We start from the raw sequence: 19,190 nt of genomic DNA on the forward strand, positions 1-19,190 counted from the left end.
ACTATCAATATGCATGTTCCTACTGCCACTTTGTTATTCTGGATTTGTTTTTGTAGGTTTGTTTATTCCCTTTGTTCTTTTGCCCTCTTCTCTTGTGATTGTGACTATCTTTAGCATTGTGTTTGGATTCCTTTTTATTTTGCATGTAGTTCTAAATTTTTGGTTTGTGGTTCAGTTCAGTTCAGTTCAGTGGCTCAGTCGTGTCCGACTCTCCGCGACCCCATGAATCACAGCACGCCAGGCCTCCCTGTTCATCACCAACTCCCGGAGTTCACTCAAACGCATGTCCACAGAGTCGGAGATGCCATCCAGCCATCTCATTCTCTGTCGTCCCCTTCTCCTCCCGCCCCCAACCTTTCCCAGCATCAGAGTCTTTTCCAGTGAGTCAACTCATTGCATGAGGTGGCCAAAGTATTGGAGCTTCAGCTTTAGCATCAGTCCTTCCAATGAACACCCAGGATTGATCTCCTTTAGAATGGACTGGTTGGATTTCCTTGCAGTACAAGGGACTGTCAAGAGTCTTCTCCAACACCACAGTTCAAAAGCATCAGTTCTTCGGCGATCAGCTTTCTTCACAGTCCAACTCTCACATCCATACCATGAGCTTTTTGTACAGCAGTCTATGTGTGTATATATATTTATATATACACACATATATACGTGCTATGGTCCATGGGATCACAGAGTGGTAATGATTTAGCTCCTGAACAACACTGTGTATATGTATATATGTGCATTATGTGTGTGGTCTTCCCTGGTGGCTCAATAGTAAAGAATCTGCCTGCAATACAGGAGATGTGGGTTCGAGCCCTGGGTCAGGAAGATCCCCTGGAGAAGGACATGGCAACCCACTCTAGTATTCTCACCTGGAGAATCCCATGGACAGAGGAGCCTGGTGGGCTACAGTCCATGGGGTCACGAAGAGTCAGACACAACTTACTAACTAAACGACAATGTATAAGTATAGTTGCTTGATCCCTTCATTTCGAATATATTTTAAGAAACCCTGCTTAGGTATTCTCCTTCCCTGATAATTAATTTTTGATATCATATTTTACTTCAAATTGTTCTATGTATCCCTTAACCTCTTATTGGGGATATAGATGCTATCTTTGTCTTTTAATCTCCCTAGTTTGTAACCTTGTATGTGGACAATTTCCTGTCTTTACCAGTGAGCTTTTCCATTTCATAATTTTCTTATTTCTAGTTGTGGGCTTTTCTTTTTTCACCTAGAGAAGTTCCTTTAAAATTTGTTTTAAAGTTGGCTTAGTGGTGCTTGAACTCTTGGTTGCAGGTTTTTGCTTTTCATTTGCTGCTTTTAATAGTTGTCTCTTTTGTCATTTAAAGTAGTCTGTCTTGGTGCGTTCCTCTGAATTACACACCAAAGTTGCTATGTGGGACTTTGTGCTTCCTGGACTTGGATGACTCTTTTTTCATGCTTGGGGATTTTTCAGCTTGCATTGGCCTGCATCCACAGGATCATAGTTCTCAGGGTAGGTCTGATGAAGCATGTCTAGAAGTCAGTGCAGGCTTTCTGGAGGGCAGACCTGGTATCTGCCCATGGAAAGCAGAGCTGGGTCTTGGCCGTCTGTTGTGCAGAGTCACATCTAGGGCTTGTCGAGAGATGGCTCAGGAAGATTTTAGACATTCTGTCTGCTGGTGAGTGGGGCTGTGTCCACAGCCAGTTAGTTGTTTGGCATGACATGTCTCAGCACTGGCATCTTCAGCTTTTGGGTGGGGCTGAGTCTTGGGGCTAATGAGCCAAGATGCCAGGAGCAATGTTCACATCATAGAATTTTTGCAAATATGGCTGTCACCAGTATCTACATATCCAGGGTGACTGGCAGCCACCTCCCTAGGAGACTTTCTAAGACCAGTAGGTAGGTCTGGCCCAGGCTCCTATGAAAGCCACTGCTTTGCCCTGGGTTCTGGGATGCGTCAGATTTTTCATGTGCCCTGTAAGAGTGAAGTCTCTATTTCCCCTGGCCCTGTGGTGCTTCTGAAATTAAGCCTTCCTCGCCTTCAAGTCACAGGCTTTGGGCGCTTATCTTCTTGATACGGGATTCCAGGTTGGGGAGCCCACCAAGGGGCTCAGAATTCTCACTACTGTGGGAGAACCTCTGCAGCACAGTTCTCCAGTTCGTGGGTTGCCTGCCCGAGGTATGGGATTTGATTATATTATGACTCTACCCCTCCTGCCTGTCTCATCGTGGTTCTTGCTTTATGTCCAGTTGTAAAAAATCTTTTCTGGTAGGTTCTTCTTCATCAGTGGTGGCTCTGCAGATAGCTGTGACTTTGGTATGCTCACGAGAGGAGGTGGGCTCGGGGTCTTTCTATTTGACCTCTTGACTGCTGGCCCATTTTCTTTTTCTTTGATATATTACTCTGATAAGACTCAGAGAAACCTCACTGAAATTAGGAGAAATGTTACTAAATTTATCTTAGTTATCAGTATAATTGCAGTTCTCCAAAGTGAATAAATAAATATGAAACAAACTCTTCTCCCTAGATCTACAATAGGAAAATCTGTCAAAAATCCTATCATTTCCTGACATCGAAGAATAGGAGTTTAATACCCTGAAGTAAATGCTTTTTTTTAATTGCTACTGTCTTTTCTAGTTCTCTGGGAGGGTATGATTGTCTTCTAGTGTGTCAGAACACCATCAGGCAAGGCAAAGGCTATCACATAGAAGGAGTGCTGAAAGATGGGGGGTCAGGCAGGACTGCAAGAATATAGTTGGCTTTTAAACTGGCGTATAAGCACAGTGTACAAAACCCAGATAGCAGCAGAGGAAGAATGACAGAGCCCATCTGCAGCTGAAATCCAGGAAGGTTTAAATGACTGTGTTGAAAATACAGAAGGAAATAGGGATGAATGGGCTTAGGATAAATCACCGAGTAACAGCCGCACTCCGTCAGCAGGTGAGAGGCTGCAAGATGGTTCCTAGAGGCCTCTTCAGATTGGACTGAGCTCTGAGACATCACTTACTAATCCAAATGCCGGGTGACACTACTCCCTCACTGGAACATAGTCTGTGCCACAAGGCTGCTTGTTTTATAGGAAGAAGTTTGCTTGGTTTGAGTGGTACAGAAAACAGATTCAGAATGGAGCCTTTGGAAGAGCCACAGGTAACGTCTGAAGCATGAAGTGATAAAGGCATGTCTCATAGTTCTTCAGAAGCATGAAGATGCAGACTAGAAAATCAAGACAAGAGCCAGGAATACACAGTGAGGGGAATAACTGAAAAAAAGTTTCCAAGCTAAAACATTTGAGATTCAGAGGATAAAATACTGAATCTACCCAAGTACAAATATATAGCACAGGGACAGAGTTAATGCTCATCCAAAAGCAAGTGTGTCCGCTATCCATGGAAGTCTATTCATGGAAATCTTTGCTTTAAAACATTTGTTCCCCTTTACTAAAGGGCAGTCTTAAGACCAAAGTCGTCTTATTGGCTGTTGATAAATCTCTCCTGGAAAATTTCTCTCATGCTCTTTAATTCCCCATTCAGGAAAAGGAAAAAAAATTAGGCCATATAATATGCCAGATAAAGTGCTAATACTGAACTCTAGAGACCCCTTAAATTCTTCTCTTGTACTGGACTATTATTGAAATTAAATTCTACCTTGACCTCTTGATCTTCAGGGACCTCAGCGTTATCTTCAGCAAAATAATGGGAAGGGCACTAGTTGAACTCCAAGGGCTGTCAAGGTTCCAGCGTTCTAAACTTCTTTGCATCTGTGAATATTGCTTGAGAAAAGGGTGTCATATGAGGTTTAAACACTAGGCAATGTCTTTGATTCCTTTTGTAAAATGCACAGTGTCTTGCCTGTTATTCAACACTCAGCAGGTTTAAAACTGTTGCCTGGACACTAGAGATAATCAATTATTATAATTATCTTCTTTCTAATGGGTTTGAGCTATGGTACTCTTTAGGCATGTCTGCATCTTATTATAATAATACAAATGCTTCAGATTCACTATAATTCATCGTCAGTTCAGTCGCTCAGTTGTGTCCGACCCAAATCATTAGGATCCCAGGCAGAAAATACTCTATTAAAATGTATTTTAATAGTGAGAACTGTAATTTCCGTGTAAAACTACCAAAAAAAAAGTAGTTAAATAATTTTTATTTTTAAATATATTTCCCAGTATACAACAGGGACAGGCCTGATTCAATTTTCTGCATAACAGGCTAAGCCCATCCAATTTACTTCTTTTGTGTGTTACTCTGTGTATATCTCTGTGCTAAAGTGAACTGATTTGTGTTAATTCATGAATATATGTTACACGTGTTAAGAGTTAAAATGTAAACGTTTCAAAAAAAAAAAAAAAAGAGACAACCAGATTACTTAAAAACTGAAATTTAGGCAGGGATCAATATGGGAGACTAGGATGTGGAGCTCACCTCTTCCTACAAATCCTTCAGAAATACATCTATATTTGGAACAAGTCTAATGGAATACTTACTGAATGTTGGCAGATGGTCTCATACAACCAAAGCTACAAGAAAGAGAGGACCATGTAACTGGATAGGGTGAAGTGGGGAAAAAAGAAGAATTGAAATGGGACCCCACACCTGGCAGGGAGTTATGAAACGGGAAACATTCCCTCACGCTGGGAATCTCCTTCTCTGGCTGGGAAGTCAGCTGGGACAGATTGGGAGGATCAGAGAAAGGGCAGTAGGCAGGATAGAGAGAGCGCAGCACGGAAGGTCCTTGCCACGTCACTGACTTCCCAGCCCAGACACATGTCTGCTGGGTGCCAAGGGCCTGGAGTGTGGTCTAGGCCACCAGTGGGAATGCAGGTAGGACGGAGGCTGCGTCCTCCGTGAGAGCCGCATTGTCAACACGTGCCCAGTGGCAGGGCTGTGGACCCATCATGGCAGCCTCACTTCAGTGTGCCCACAGTGGGTGCTGCTCCACTGCCACCAGCTCTGGGAACACGCAAGCACAGGTAGGTTGCCATCATGTGAATGACTCGGGGCAGAAATCTAAGGTGGTTCCTGGTGATCCCACAGTGGGTGCTGGAGCACTGCGCCAGCAAGCTCGCACTGGCAGCTCTGTGAGCGCAGTGCTTGGGGGGACATCCGAGCTGATTACTTCCTGCTGCTCCCCAGGTGAAGGCTGATCCAAGGGCGGTGCCAGCAACAGGGTACTCTGTGGGTGCCTGCACTGGGTGGCAGGCGATGTCACAGAGTGCATGTCCATGGACAGTCCCTGGGGAGGAATACACAGCTCCTTCCCAGTGGAGTGCCCTAGTTCTACCTACTGTCCCACTGGCGGGCCTGTGGGCTTCTATTCCAACAACTGGGGAGCAGACCCTGCCACTGAAAGGGCTGTGACAACAATAGGGCAAAGAGAAGGCCTCACCCAACACCCGCTGGAGGCTCTGGTCATGGCAGCACACACTTTATCAAGGGCCAGCACAACCTAAGGAAAGAAATGGCAAGCATCCATACCAAAAGCAGCCCTTCAAAACCACAGTAGAAAACTGTTTATCCTAAATCAATAGAGTCAGAGAAATATAAAATGAAAAAGCAGAGGAACCATTCCAATTAAAAAAAAAAAACCACACAAGACAAATCCCCTATTTTAAAATATGAAATAGACCTCTCCAGTCTACCAGACTCTGAGTTCAGAAAGGAGGTAATAAAAATACTGTAGTAATTAAGAAGGACTATCAGTAGAAATGCAGATCACTGTAACAAGGATCTAGAAACTATAATGAGCCATTCAAAATGAGACAAGTCAATTACTGACATGAAAACCAAGTTACAGGCAAAAAATAGCAAACTAAATAATGCAGAAGAATGAATAAGTGATTTTGAAGACAGAATAACAAATTATACAATCAGAGCAGCAGACAGAAAGACAGATAAAAAACAATGAAAGTAACTCATGAGATCTATGGGATAATATAAAGGGTGCCAATCTATGCATAAGTAGGGATTGCAGGAGGAAAGGAGATAAAAATGTTTAAAGAAATTATGGCTGAAAATTTCTCAAACCTTAAAGAAGGAAAAAAGATGCCCAGTTTCAGAAAGAACAGAGGGTCCAAATAAGATGAGCTTGAAGAGACCCACACTAAGACATATAATTGAAATGGAAAAAGTTAAAGCAAGAATCCTAAAGGCAGCAAGAGAAAAACAAATTGCAGGTGAACCATACCCCCTATAAATATATCATCTGATTTATCCATACAAAGTTTATAGGCCAGAAAGAAGTAGCTAGATATACTCAAAGTCCTGAATGGGAAAAACCTGCAACCTCGAACTTACCCAGCAAGGTTAGCATTTAGGATAAAAGTAAGGAGACAGAGAAAATTTCTCAGACAAGCAAAAACCAAAGAATACACCAACACTGAGCCTATTCTAAAATAGTGAAAGGTATTTTCTAAATAGAAAAGAAGCAAGAGTCTATAAGGAAGGGGAAGATCGCAATAGGAAAAGTAAACATATAAAAGGATTGTAGATCACTTAAATAAAGCCAGTACATATATTTTAAAAGAAAATTTAAAAAAAAATTGTGAAAGTGATTTTAACTATGTGCGTGCATGCTAATTCATTTCTGTCATGTCTGACTTTGTGCAACCCTATGGACTATAGCCCTCCAGGCCCCTCTGTCCATGGGGATTCTCCAGGAAAGAATATTGGAGTGGCTTTCCATGGGATATTCCTGACCCAAGGATAGAAACTGCATCTCTATGTCTTCTTTACTGGCAGGCGGGTTCTTTACTACTAATGCCACGTGGAAAGCCTGGTTTTAACTACAATGAACAGCAAAATGATAAACATAAAGATGTAAAATAGGAAATCAAAATTACAAGATGTTGGCGAGGGGAGTAAGAAAATGTTATTTTTTAGAATGTGTTTGTTTGAACTTTTATCACTACAAGTTTAAAGCAAGTAGATATAATAATGGGTTAACATACTTGAAATGGCTCCTCTGTCCATGGAATCCTCCAGGCAAGAATACTGGAGTGGGGTGCCATGTCCTTCTCCAGGGGATCTTCCCAACCCAGGGATTGAACCCGCATCTCCTGTATTGCAGGCAGATTCTTTACCATCTGAGCCATCAGGGAAGCCCACTTGAAATCCAGGGTAACCACAAATCAAAAACATAAAGTAGGTTCACAAGAACCAAAAAGAACTCAAGCAATAATACAAAAGAAGACAAGCAAGCCACCAAAGGAAAATCCAAAGGAAAAAGGAACAAAGAACTATCAAATAAAAATCTTGGTAAACAAGATTTAAACTGGCAACATACCCATAAATAACTACTTTAAATTCCAATAGAATAAATGCTGCAATCAAAAGATACAGAAGGGAAGATTGGACAATAAAGCAAGAACCTACAATATGCTGCCTACAAGAGGCCCACTGTTAAGGTGAAGGACATACCTATATGGAAAGTGAAGGGAGGGAAAAAGACATTTCATTCAAATAGAAATGACAAGAAACCAGGAGTAGGAATACTCATATAGGACAAAATGGACCTTAAAAAGAAAGCCCATAAAGATAAAGAGGGACATTGTATACTGTTTAAAGGCTCAATATATATGCACCCAATATAGGAGCACCTAAATATGTAAAACAAATACTAACAGATACAAAAGGAGAAACTGATGGGAATGCCCCACTGACATCAATGGACAGGTTCCAGGAAGAAAATCTAAGGCAACAGAGATCCTATACAACCAAACAGTTATGTATAATTGGTAATTTTAGAACAGTAAGAGAGTGAAAGTCACTCAGTCATGTCCGACTCTTGTGACCCCATGGACTATATAGTCTATGGAATTCTCCAGGCCAGAATACTGGAGTGGGTAGCCTTTCCCTTCTCCAGGGGATCATCCCAACCCAAGGATCTAACCCGGGTCTCCCGCACTGCAGGCAGATTCTTTACCAGCTGAGCCATAAGGAAAGCCCAAGAATACTGGAGTGGGTAGCCTGTCCCTTCTCCAGGGGATCTTCCTGACCCAGCAATCAAACCGGGGTCTCCTGCATTGCAGGCGGATTCTTTACCAACTGAGCTATGAGGGAAGCCCTTAGAACGGTAAATCCCTCCGTAAATGAAAACACATTCTTCCCAAACACACATGGAATGTTCTCTAAGATAGACCACATAAGACACAAAACAAGTCTCAACAGATCTTAAGAGGATGGGTATCCTTTCAAGCATCTTCTCTGACCACTGTGGCATGAAACTAGAAATGAGAAACAAAAATAGATGGAGACCAACAACATGCTCCTAAGAAACCAATGGGTCAAGGACGAAGTCAAAGAGAAACTTTTACAAATCCCTCAAGACAAGTGACAAGCAAAACACAGCCATACAAAAGTCCATGGGATATAGCAAATGCAGTCTTAAGAGTAAAGATCATAGCAAATAGAGCTTCCTCAAAAAACAACCCTGACCTACCACCTAATAGGATTAGAACAACCACAAAACCTAAAGTCGACAGAAGGAAGGAAATAATAAATATCAGAGAGGAACTTGAGATTTCAAAACAGAAAAGTTACTGAGACTGAAAGCTGGTTTTGTTGAAAGAATAAACAAAATTGACAAACTTTTGGCCACACTTACCAAAAATAAACAGGAGACGACCAAATAAATGAAATAAGAAATGAAAAGGGAGACATAAAAAGTGATATACTATAAACAACTCTATGCCACCAAACTGGACAACCTAGAAGAAACAGAAAAGTTTCTAGAAACATACAGCCCACTAAAACTGAATTAAGAAGAATAGATAATTTGAACATACTGATCACTGGAAGTGAGACAAACTATAATTAAAACTCCATGCTAACAGAAGCCCAGGCCTGGATGGTTTCACTGGGGAATTCTACTAAATAAACATTTAAAAAAGAACTTACCACTGGTCTCTCTCAAACTCTTCCAAGAGTCTAAAGAAGTCTGAAGAAAAGGGAACATTCCCAAAATCATTCTATGCAGCCACCATCAGCCTGATACCAAAACCAAAGAAACTACCAAAAAATAAAATTGCAGGCCAGTATCTTTGATCAATATAGATGCAAAAATCCTTAATAAAATATTACCAAACTCAATTCAACAACACATAAAATGGACGATACATCATAGTCATGTTGGATTCATGCTAGTATCACAAGGTAGTCAAACATATGAAAATCAATCAGATACATCAGTCACAAAAAAAGAAAGATAAAAACCACATGATCAGCTCAATAGTTGCAGAAAAAAGCATTTGATAAAATGCAGCATCCATTCATAATAAAAACTCACCAAAGTGGGAATAGAAGGGATATATCTCAACATAATGAAAGCTATTTATAACAAACCCACAGTTAACATAATACTTAATGGTGAAAACCTGAACGCTTTCTTGCTAAAACATGGAACAAGACAAGAATGCCCACTTACCACTTTTATTCAATGTAGTATTTGAAGTTCTAGCTACAGAAATCATACAAGAATAAGAATTAAATATATCCAAATTGTAAGGGAAGAAGAAGTAAAATTGTAATTATATGCAGATGACATGACACTATATGTAGAAAACCCTAAAAACTCCACACAAAAGCAAGTAGAAGTAATAAGTTTAGCAAGGTAGCAGGATACAAGATTAGCATACATAAATCAGTTGCATTTCTTTACACTAACAATGAAATAGCAGAAAGAGAATTTTTAAAAAAAAAAATCCCTTTTAAAATTGCATCAGAGAAATAAAATATTTAGGAATAAACCTGACCAAGGATGTGAAAGACTTATACACTGAGAACTATAAAATATTCATAAAAGAAATTGAAGGTTATTTAAAGGAATGGAAAAACTATTCCATGCTCTTGAGTTGGAAGAACTAACATTTATTAAAATGGCCATACTACCCAACACAGTCTACAGATTTAATGTGATCTCTATCAAATTACCCATGACTTTTTTCACAAAACTAGAACATATAATAGGGCTTCCCTGGTGGCTCAGAGGTTAATGCGTCTGCCTCCAATGTGGGAGACCTGTGTTCGATCCCTGGGTCGGGAAGATCCCCTGGAGAAGGAAATGGTAACCCACTCCAGTATTCTTGCCTGGAGAATCCCATGGATGGAGAAACCTGCTAGGCTACAGTCCACAGGGTCGCAAAGAGTTGGACACAAGTGAGTGACTGAACAGAACAGAACAGAACATATAATACTAAAATTTATATGGAATCATTAAAGGCCATAATTGCAAAGTGATCCTAACAGAAGAGAACAAAGGAGGAGACAAAATCCTCACAGACTGCAGACAATACTACGAAGTTACAGTAATCAAAATAGCATGGTCTTGGCACAGAAACAGACGAATGCATCGCTGGAACAGAAGAGAGAGCCCATCAGTAAACCCTCACACTTTTGCTCAATTAACCTTTGACAAAGGAGCCAAGATACAGTGGGGAAAAGCCAGTTTCTTCAGCAAGTGGTGCTGGGAATGTTGGACAGCTGCTTGTCAATCAATGAAGTTATTGGAACACACCCTCACACCATACAAAAACTCAAAATAGCTTCAAGACTTAAATATAAGACATGACCCCAAAAAACTCCTAGATGAGAACATAGGCCAAACATTCTCTTATATAAATTTATATAAATTGTAGCAACACTTTCTTAGGTCAATCTCCCAAAATAAATAAAAGCAAATATAAACAAATAGGACCTAATGAAACTTGTAAGTTTTTGCACAGCAAGGAAAACCAGAAATAAAATGAAAAGACAACTTACAAAAGAAAATATTTACAAATGATGTGACCAAGAAAAGATTCATCTCCAAAATATGCAAAGAGTTCATACAGCTCAATATCAGAGAACCCCAAACAACCCGATCATAAAGTGGGCAGGAGATCTAAATAGACATTTCTCCAAAAAGACACACAGATGGCCAGTAGACACATGAAAAGATGTGCAACATCACTAATTATCAGAGAAATGCAAATTAAAACCACAATGGCTATCACCTCACATCCAGTCAGAATGGCTGTGTGTGTATGTGTTTTTAGTCGCTCAGTCATGTCCAACTCTTTGCAACCCCATGGACTTTAGTCAGCCAGGCTCTTCTGTCCATGGAATTTTCCAGGCAAGAATAGTGGAGTGGGTTGCCATTCCCTTCTCCAGAGCATCTTCCCAACCCAGTGATAGAGCCCAGGTCTCCTGCCTTGCAGGCAGATTCTTTACCATCTGAGCCACCAGGGTCATAAAGACTAAAAATAAGACGTGCTGGAGAGTTTGTGGGGAAAATGGAAACCTATGCTGTTGGTAGAAATGTAACTTGGTACAGCTACCATGGGGAACAGTATGGAGGTTTCTTAAAATTTTTTTAAAATATTGAGTTGCCATATGATCCAGCAGTCCCACTCCTGGGCAAGATCTAGAGAAAACACTACTTCAAAATTAGATACATGCACCCCAGTGTACACTGTAGCTCTGTTCACAATAGCCAGGCCATGGAAGCAACCTAACTGCCTATCGACAGAATGGACGAAGAAGATGCAGAGTATCTATATAGTTACTCAGCCATAAAAAGGAATGAAATAGTGACATCTGCGCAGCATGGATGGACCTAGAGATTATCATGCTAAATGAAGTCAAATACCATAGAATCTTATTTATATGTAGAATCTGAAAAATGATATAAAAAGAACATATTTACAAACCAGAGACAGATATATAGACGCAGAAAACAAACTTAAGGCTGCCAAAGCAGAAAGGAGTAGAAGGGAGGGATAAATTTGGAGTTTGGCATTCAGTTCAGTTCAGTCGCTCAGTCGTATCCGACTCTCTGCGACCCCATGAATCACAGCACGCCAGGCCTCCCTGTCCATCACCAACTCCCGGAGTTCACCCAAACTCATGTCCATCGAGTCGGTGATGCCATCCAGCCATCTCATTCTCTGTCGTCCCCTTCTCCTCCCACCCCCAACCTTTCCCAGCATCAGACTCTTTTCCAGTGAGTCAACCCGTCGCATGAGGTGGCCAAAGTATTGCAGTTTCAGCTTTAGCATCAGTCCTTCCAATGAACACCCAGGATTGATCTCCTTTAGAATGGACTGGTTGGATCTCCTTGCAGTCCAAGGGACTTTCAAGAGTCTTCTCCAACACCACAGTTCAAAAGCATCAATTCTTCGGCGATCAGCCTTCTTCATAGTCCAACTCTCACATCCAGGCATGACCACGGGAAAAACCATAGCCTTGACTAGATGGACCTTGGTTGGCAAAGTAATGTCTCTGCTTTTTAATATACTATCTAGGTTGGTCATAACTTTCCTTCCAAGGAGTAAGCGTCTTTTAATTTCATGGCTGCAGCAGATACAAGTTAGTATATATAAAATAAACAAGGACCTACTGCATAGAAACATAGGGAACTGTATTCAGTATCTTATAACCTATAATGGAGAAGAATCTGAAAAAGAATATTTATGTGTATGTGTTGCAATCTCTTTGTAGTATACCTAAAACTAGCTGCTGCTGCTGCTGCTAAGTCACTTCAGTCGTGTCCGACTCTGTGTGACCCCATAGATGGAAGCCCACCAGGCTTCCCCGTCCCTGCACAACACTGTAAATCAACTAGGATTTTTAAAGAACTAAAATTTAAAATTCGAAAACTAATTGGATTTCACCATATACCATCAAGAAAATCAAAGTAAAAGTTTTAACAAAAAAGCATCAAATATTTACATATAAAGTGTTAATCATTCAAATGTAGCTGCTCTGTTCTATTAAATGTAGGGAAGGAAGAGCTAGGAGGTCATGGAATGTGCTCAGAGGAACATCTTTCCATGGCAATAAAACTACATTCGGGTTTAATCGGAACATCGTGAACATACTTGAAGGGACTGTAAACACAATTCAGAAAAGGACATTCACAGTAGGAGTTCAATAGATACATTCCCAGTGTTCACCAGTAATGTATGAAGACTCCTCTTTAAACTCTGTGCTTTCACTTACATGATCATCTATAATATTAATGTGAATTACATATGTTAGAGTAGCTAGAGAATACTTTGATAGCATCACTCTGTCAGGGTTTTTAGTGCCTGCCTTTGTATCATGGAGAAAGCGAGAGAGTTTCAGAAAAACATCTATTTCTGCTTCATTGACTATGCCAAAGCCTTTGACTGTGTGGATCACAATAAACTGTGGAACATTCTGAAAGAGATGGGAATCCCAGACCACCTGACCTGCCTCTTGAGAAACCTGTATGCAGGTCAGGAAGCAATAGTTAGAACTGGACATGGAACAACAGACTGGTTCCAAATAGGAAAAGGTGTACGTCAAGGTTGTATATTGTCACCTTGCTTATTTAACTTATGTGCAGAGTACATCATGAGGAACGCTGGGCTGGAAGAAGCACAAGCTGGAATCAAGATTGCTGGGAGAAATATCAATAACCTCAGATATGCAGATGACACTACCCTTATGGCAGAAAGTGAAGAGGAACTCAAAAGCCTCTTGATGAAAGTGAAAGAGGAGACTGAAAAGGTTGGCTTGAAGCTCAACATTCAGAAAAACGAAGATCATGGCATCTGGTCCCATCACTTCATGGGAATTAGATGGAAAAACAGTGGAAACAGTGTCAGACTTTCTTTTTTTGGGCTCCAAAATCACTGTGGATGCTGATTGCAGCCATGAAATTAAAAGACGCTTGCTCCTTGGAAGGAAAGTTATGACCAACCTTGATAGTATATTAAAAAGCAGAGACATTACTTTGCCAACCAAGGTCCATCTAGTCAAGGCAATGGTTTTTCCCTTGGTCATGTATGGATGTGAGAGTTGGACTGTGAAGAAAGCTGATCACCGAAGAATCGATGCTTTTGAACTGTGGTGTTGGAGAAGACTCTTGAGAGTCCCTTATACTGCAAGGAGATCCAACCAGTCCATTCTAAAGGAGATCAATCCTGGATGTTCATTGGAGGGACTGATGCTAAAACTGAAACTGCAATACTTTGGCCACCTCATGAGACGAGTTGACTCACTGGAAAAGACTCTGATGCTGGGAAAGGTTGGGGGCGGGAGGAGAAGGGGACGACGGAGAATGAGATGGCTGGATGGCATCACCGACTCTGTGGACATGAGTTTGAGTGAACTCCGGGAGTTGGTGATGGACAGGGAGGCCTGGCGTGCTATGATTCATGGGGTCGCAAAGAGTCGGGCACGACTGAGCGACTGAACTGAACTGAACTTTTTATTTAGGTTTACAACTAAGTTGGCTGTAGGAACACTGTGTTTCTAGTCAGAGGCCAAAGGAAAAATATAGAGGTAGATTTACTACACAAATGATTTCTTCAGATCCAACGAAGACCTGCTGGTATTATTACATTCTTTGGAAGAATGAAAGTTTGCCAGTTGTTCCACCAGAAAAAAACGGATGGTAAAAAAGGATCATGTAAGACAAACTCAAAATGACTTGTGTGACACAGCAGTCAGTACAAAATTTATGTGATTATTTCGTTTTAGTCAACTGACCTCCAATCTCATTAAATTGATTAATTAAACTGTATTATTTGTATAATACATTGCTATTTACTTATACATGTTTTAGTTTTATAGAATAGTCTTAGAACTACAAGTTTATCAAAGTTATGCCAAGTTTTACGTTTGCATAAATTTAAATAACACTGTAATAAAAGTAGTTTAAATCAATGCTGAAATTCATTGTTTTCCTCTTTAAATTCAAACATAATTTAACTATAAGAAACTGTAATACAATAAGTAGTTTATACCCTCAAATGACTTATAGTCTTGAACTAGGTTTCATGTTTTTTTACACTGCTTCTTCAAAAAGCTCATTTAAGTTGGATGGATTAAATCAACATGCCAATGAAAAAGACATTAATGTGTTCAGTGGAGTTTGATAGATCTTGGTAAAATTTCTTACTCTGTCTGCCCTGCTGAAATGTATGAATTTGGGTAAGTTATTTCATTTCCCTTCCCTTTAGCATCCTCGTATATGAACTGGAGATAGAATACTTAGCAGGCTTGTTTTGACAATTAAATCTTTTTTTTTTAATTTATGTATTTTAATTGGAGGCTAATTCCTTTACAATATTGTAGTGGCTTTCACCATACATCGATACGAATCAGCCACAGGTGTACATGTGTCCCTCATCCTGAAACCCCTTCCCACCTCCCTCCCCGTCCCATCCCTCAGGGTCATCCCAGTGCATCAGCCCTGAGCACCCTGTCTCATGCATCAAACCTGGACTGGCGATCTATTTCACATATGGTAATATACATGTTTCAATGCTATTCTCTCAAATCATCCCACCCTCGCCTTCTCCCACAGAGTCCAAAAGTCTGTTAAATCTTATTAACAGCTAGCTCTCTTTGAAAGAGTTACAGGAAATCAGCAACTTTAAATACATCATCTTATTAGTCCTCACAAATTATTGTTTCTATTTTATAGATGAAGAAACAGGCAAGAGAAAGTAGGTTAGTTGAGCAAGGAATTATACAGGTAGAATATACAGTTAGAGTTTCCAGGACCTGAATTCAGATTCGGTTCATAAGTCCCAAATTCTTCCCTACTATGCTATTGCCTAAAATGGAATCAACTTCTTAGCACAAGTCTAGAGCTTAGTAGGAGCTCCATAAATATATTAGTATTTCCTTTCTTAATAAGAAGATGATTCTTACTTCTCCTGTCTCTGTATCTCTTCTCATATGAATTACCAAAAACCTAAGATCACCCTCTAGTGATAAATGATTCTAACTACAGACTTTTCAGCCTTGGTTTAAGAAAAATGGTGACTCAATATAAATATGAAGGAATTAGATGCTAGGCCAAAATGTATGAGAAAATGTGTGCTGGATGGGATTTAGCATTTGTAAATTGCTAGCTTCCTAGATTGTTTGCATTCTTTCTTTACCAATAAGCAAAAATCCCCCATTTCTCTGATAGTAAAATAACTTTTGAGTTTTATTAACTAGATTATGTTTTTGAAAGTATGGTCAAAATAACTTTTTTTTCCCAAAAAATATACAGTATGTCACTGGAATCGTTTGAATTTAAATATCATCACTGATGACAGAAGAGAACTGAGGCAAACACTGTAACAGCTTCAATGCCTTCTATGCTAAGGTCTTGGTTCTAATACTGAAAGTGACAAAAGTCCTTAGGTATATGAGGTATATACTAGCTGATTTGATATAGGCCTTTATAAAGTTTGTATGTTAGACTATAGAGACAAATTTATACTTGCTGCTATATGTTAAGCAGAATTTATAAGGCAAATTTTAGACCCTAAAAGAAGAGGTAGTCATTGTAGCAGACTGAAATGTCATTTAGTAGAAACTCAGCAGTTATTCAAATGACTTTCATGAGCATTAGAATGTGTTTCACTGAGAGAAACTATACTATCAGGACAGAATCGTATTTCCAACAGGAAATATTCAATCAGGTTAGCCATAAAGACCTGTTTTTCACTGTAACATCTAATACTCATTTGCAGATCAGAGCAACCAACTCTTTTAACTGCGCAAGTCTTCCTTGGTACTTGTTAAACAGTATATGGCTTATACAGGTGGTTGAGAACAGGGCTCTCTGGCCCAAAACTGCGACTGGCCCCAACTGAGCCGGCCTGACACTTACACCGTATGACAAACAGTCCACAGTTCCCAGGCAACCTTTCATGGGGATATCTGAAATGCACTCGCAATGACATATGACTGGTGGAGCTTCATCTGGAGAGGCCTAATCGGGATTTGTCTTCCATTCAGTGGAAATAAAATGAGCCCATTCATGTGTCAGAACTCATCTCTTGACTACAGAATGAACAATAGCCTAAAGGCAATGCCAACCCACTGGATTTGGCTTACACACTTGCGAGATTATTCCAGAATGTCTTACACAGTACTTTCATCACTCTGTTTTCTATTCTAGGGCCTGCTCTCCCCAAGACCCATGTTAAAACAGCCTCTCTCGGGTTGGCTGGAAAGGCAAGATCTCCTTTGCTTCCTGTATCTGTGCCAACAGCCCCTGAAGTGTCTGAGGAGAGCCACAAACCAACAGAGGATCCAGCCAATGTAAGGCCATCCTTGAAATTCATGGACGCACTGCTCTGCAGTGCAGTCTAAGCCAACCAGCCCTCCCCACTAAGCCCAAGACCTCGCTGTTCTTACTGTTTGTTTAGTTCTGTTTTCCTGCACTTGAATATTAAGAGAAAAAACTTTATGGAAAAAAATTACACCAGGGGTTATATGAAAAAAATCATTGATACATAAAGGCAATCTTTATGCATATAAGCTGATAGCAACGTATTGACTTTACATACACAATATATACACAGATATGTGTATACACACACATATATATATATGCACATGTGTATATATATACACAGTCATCACTATCCTGTAGAAATACAATGTGAACCATACACAGTTTAAAACTTTCTAGGGGTCACATGAAAAGATGTAAAAATAAATAGGTGAGATTAATTTTAATGATATATTTTTATCTAACCCATATGGATATTATCACTTCAACGTGCAATAAATATAAAAAAATTATCATTAAGATATTTACTTTTTTTTGTACTAAGTGCTCAGAATATGATGTATATTTTATATGTACAACACATCTCAATTTCAGCTATTCACATTTCAAAACCCCAGTTGCTACTTTTGACTTGAGGTTGCTCTATTGGACGGTGAGATCTAGATTATTCAAGAAAAACAACCAGACAACTATGACATCATTTGGGGAAAGAAGTAACAAAACTATTCACCTCACTGCGACCTCCCTTTTCCTATATAGGGCAAGTCTTTTGAGCCAAAGTGGCTATTTTCAATCCTTGTTAAACTCTGAAGTTAACTCAGTAAGTGCATTCACTGGCAGGCTAAAATTCCTATAAGAAGGTACCATCTACAACCTGTTTAATACCATGAGGTCAAGTTCCCACAGAAAAATGCTCATGTGGTATTACAAAGAAAGGAAACGTGCTTACATAAATTCTGTCTATAGCCTGATGGACAGGAAAAGTAACTAGCATACTCAGTGTCTACCATGTGCTGAACACTGACAGGGACCAAACATGTCACAGGATGCTCAGAATAGCCTTTGAAATAGATATAATCAGCATCATTTTATACCTGAACACTACACATCAGAGAGGTTTACTAACTTGTCCAAGATCACACAGCTAGTAATTGGTAGGACTTGATCTGAAACAAGATCTTGTTTTCAACACTGAAGCCTCCTCACAAGGGTGAAGCTGCTGAAAGAGCACACAGTCCTTCGTCTCTGCCTCTTATGACCAGCGTCTTCATCCAATGACCATATGCTGAGTGCAGCCCCTGGTCTATGGGCCGCTGTGTCATGCATGAGAAGGCCCAGTGAAGTGATCAGAGATGGCCCCTTACAAAAGGAAGGCACCAACATTCACCTGCACTAACCCTTTGCTCTCATTCTCTCTGTAGGTGTATGAACAGGATGATCTGAGTGAACAAATGGCAAGTTTGGAAGGGCTGATGAAGCAGCTTAACGCCATCACAGGCTCGGCCTTTTAACACGCATCGCCGAATTGACGAGCTGAATTTTCGGGGACCTCTGCAGCATTACCACTTCCCCATGAACAGCACACCTGTGTCCAAGAACGCTAACCAGCGTACGGGTCAACCATCAAGACCGCTCAGAAGGAAGAAGCAGTCCTTCTTTCCTGGGCATCAGGAGTTTCAAAACGAGGACTCTGGGGTCCCTTAACAAAAGCAAAGATACATCTTCACTGCAATGTCAAACTGAAGCTGCGAGAATAGCCCCGGGCCTTTGCCACTGCAGTGACCGCACTGTCATGACGAATCCTTAGCGTTCTTCATCAAGGCCTGTCAGTTTCTCCTAATGTGTAGGTCTAGTCTTACAAAAGGCAAGTGCATTATTGAAGCCTGTACCCTGCCATGGCAAACCAGTGCAAGCTCACTATTTTGTTTTCAAATTTAAAGTACAGAGCACCCATGGGAACTTTCTCACCAAAGGATTGGATGTTTTTCTGACAGCACAAAAAAGTAAACAAGCAAACAGAAGGTGTACGTTCTGTAACGTGGTCACACTTGCACAGGGGGTGGGTATCAGCAAGTGGCTGTAAAATTCACCCATGTTAGCAAGGTATCTGTAAATCCACCCTTGGTTAACACTGATGTCTGGAGAACAGGAACATTCAAAAATCTCCAGCTAGGGGC

At 40.3% G+C, this 19,190-nt stretch overlaps 1 protein-coding gene across 1 annotated transcript in view; it reads left to right on the forward strand.

Moving 5' to 3' along the window:
- The window catches only part of DCC (DCC netrin 1 receptor), an 887,682-nt gene extending 869,158 nt beyond the window's left edge, over positions 1 to 18,524 (forward strand). The window contains exons 28-29 of the mRNA XM_088833422.1: positions 16,897 to 17,039; positions 18,435 to 18,524. Coding sequence (XP_088689548.1) covers positions 16,897 to 17,039; positions 18,435 to 18,524 — 233 coding nt within the window. The remainder of the gene's footprint in view (positions 1 to 16,896; positions 17,040 to 18,434) is intronic.
- Positions 18,525 to 19,190: the final 666 nt, after the last annotated feature.

This window comes from Moschus berezovskii, chromosome 28 (genome assembly GCF_049115385.1).
Source record: "Moschus berezovskii isolate FMDL1 chromosome 28, NW_MosBer_1.0, whole genome shotgun sequence".
Taxonomy (NCBI): domain Eukaryota; kingdom Metazoa; phylum Chordata; class Mammalia; order Artiodactyla; family Moschidae; genus Moschus; species Moschus berezovskii.